Source organism: Penaeus monodon, chromosome 27 (assembly GCF_015228065.2).
Source record: "Penaeus monodon isolate SGIC_2016 chromosome 27, NSTDA_Pmon_1, whole genome shotgun sequence".
NCBI lineage: Eukaryota > Metazoa > Arthropoda > Malacostraca > Decapoda > Penaeidae > Penaeus > Penaeus monodon.
The window spans coordinates 20419256-20420707 of record NC_051412.1 but is presented as its reverse complement, the minus strand read 5'-3'; the positions used below and the strand labels follow the sequence as shown (position 1 = coordinate 20420707).

The 1452-nt window shown below is 46.2% G+C and overlaps 1 protein-coding gene across 1 annotated transcript in view; it reads left to right on the top strand.

Annotated features, from left to right (window-relative positions):
- Positions 1–755: 755 nt before the first annotated feature.
- Positions 756–1452, top strand: part of LOC119590669 (phosphoglycerate mutase 2-like) — a gene marked incomplete at its 5' end in the record, with an annotated part of 7770 nt that continues 7073 nt past the window's right edge. The window contains 1 exon segment of the mRNA XM_037939349.1: positions 756–921. Coding sequence (XP_037795277.1) covers positions 756–921 — 166 coding nt within the window.

The following is a 1452-nucleotide window of genomic DNA, read 5'->3' as shown; positions in this document are numbered from 1 at the left end:
TTGTTATTCGATGACTAAAACACCTTTTTGGAATGGCTCATGCCAGTTTCTTATGGCAGGACTTTGAACTGACGGAGAATTCCAAGGCGAGTGGACAATAATAATAATAAAAAGGCAAAAAGAAATTGGAGTTGCCTGTACTGAAACGTCGTTGCCTGATGTACGATGATTTCCATATACCATCAGGTATATCCTGATCAGCAACGATTGCTGTATTTATAAACAAACCAAAATTGCAATAACTAATGTCAATCAGGTTGAGGGCCTACCTTAGCAACGTTGAGCGGAGGCTGATAATTAATGAGCTTTGATATAATTGCAAGGTTGAGATTTCGCAAGTCTAAAAGTTTTGTAAAATTCTCTAAGAGTAAACCCATCAAAGATAATGGAGTAAAAAGTATCATTATGAATGAAGCCGCAATTGGTTACAAGATCAAATGTAAGAGAAAAATTCCGATTGTCGGTGGATGTGCCAACGTGCATCGTTGCCATGACGGCGCGGAAACGTGACAAATATTTACTTCATAGAAACCTGGCGACACGTCCGTAAAATGACACGTCACCTCCCGATGTCCCTTGGTAAAAATCCACACGGGCATAATTTTCCGCAAGGGCGTGAAAGCCTCCCAAAATAGCGTTCGATCCTAGGGGTCCCCGGCCGCGGCATCTGGCAGCGGCGCGAGGACGTTGAAGGTCGCAGCGGACGACGGAGGGCAGACGACTCCCGCCGGCCACTCGCCTCCTGCGCCACTTGGGTCTCTCGCCTCCTCACGATCGCTCCTCTCCGTTCTCTCGGCGCCGGCACCCACAAGCTCCTCGAAATGGCCAAGTACCAGATTGTGATGATCCGCCACGGCGAGAGCGAGTGGAACAAATTGAACAAATTCTGCGGCTGGCACGACGCTATGCTGTCTGAACAAGGTGAAAATTGCAGACGGTTTTCCTTTCCCTCTCTATGTTCGAGTTGAATGGTTCGTGTTTTTAGGTTTCCCCCAGTGCTAGGCTTTCCTTTTTTAAATGGGCTGTAGTTATTGAGCCGTTTTGAAGTGTATATCATCAGTGTAATGGACGTCAAAGTGAAGTTGTCAGATCTCCCAGGTTACGTTAGTTTATGACGAAACCCACTTCACCGGCGTATACATTGTACTACTCACGTACACCATTTTCCTTACGTAAGAGCACGTCATTCCTTCCATACCCAAAACAGAACACAGTAAGACAGGATTAATCTTTGCCGGTAGGATGGAGAGATACTGATGATTACACTTGATTTTTTCCCTTCCACACCATTCGCCGGAAATGACAGTATTCTTCCATGACGTGCCTGAAGGTGACCTCTTTCACGCCCTTCAGTGGAAAGCGAGTTTTTTTCCCCAACACTATTCAGTGGGTGAACTAAGGCATCTCCGAAGGCAAAGATCGATTTTGCGGTTGGGTGTGTGGTGAATGCAC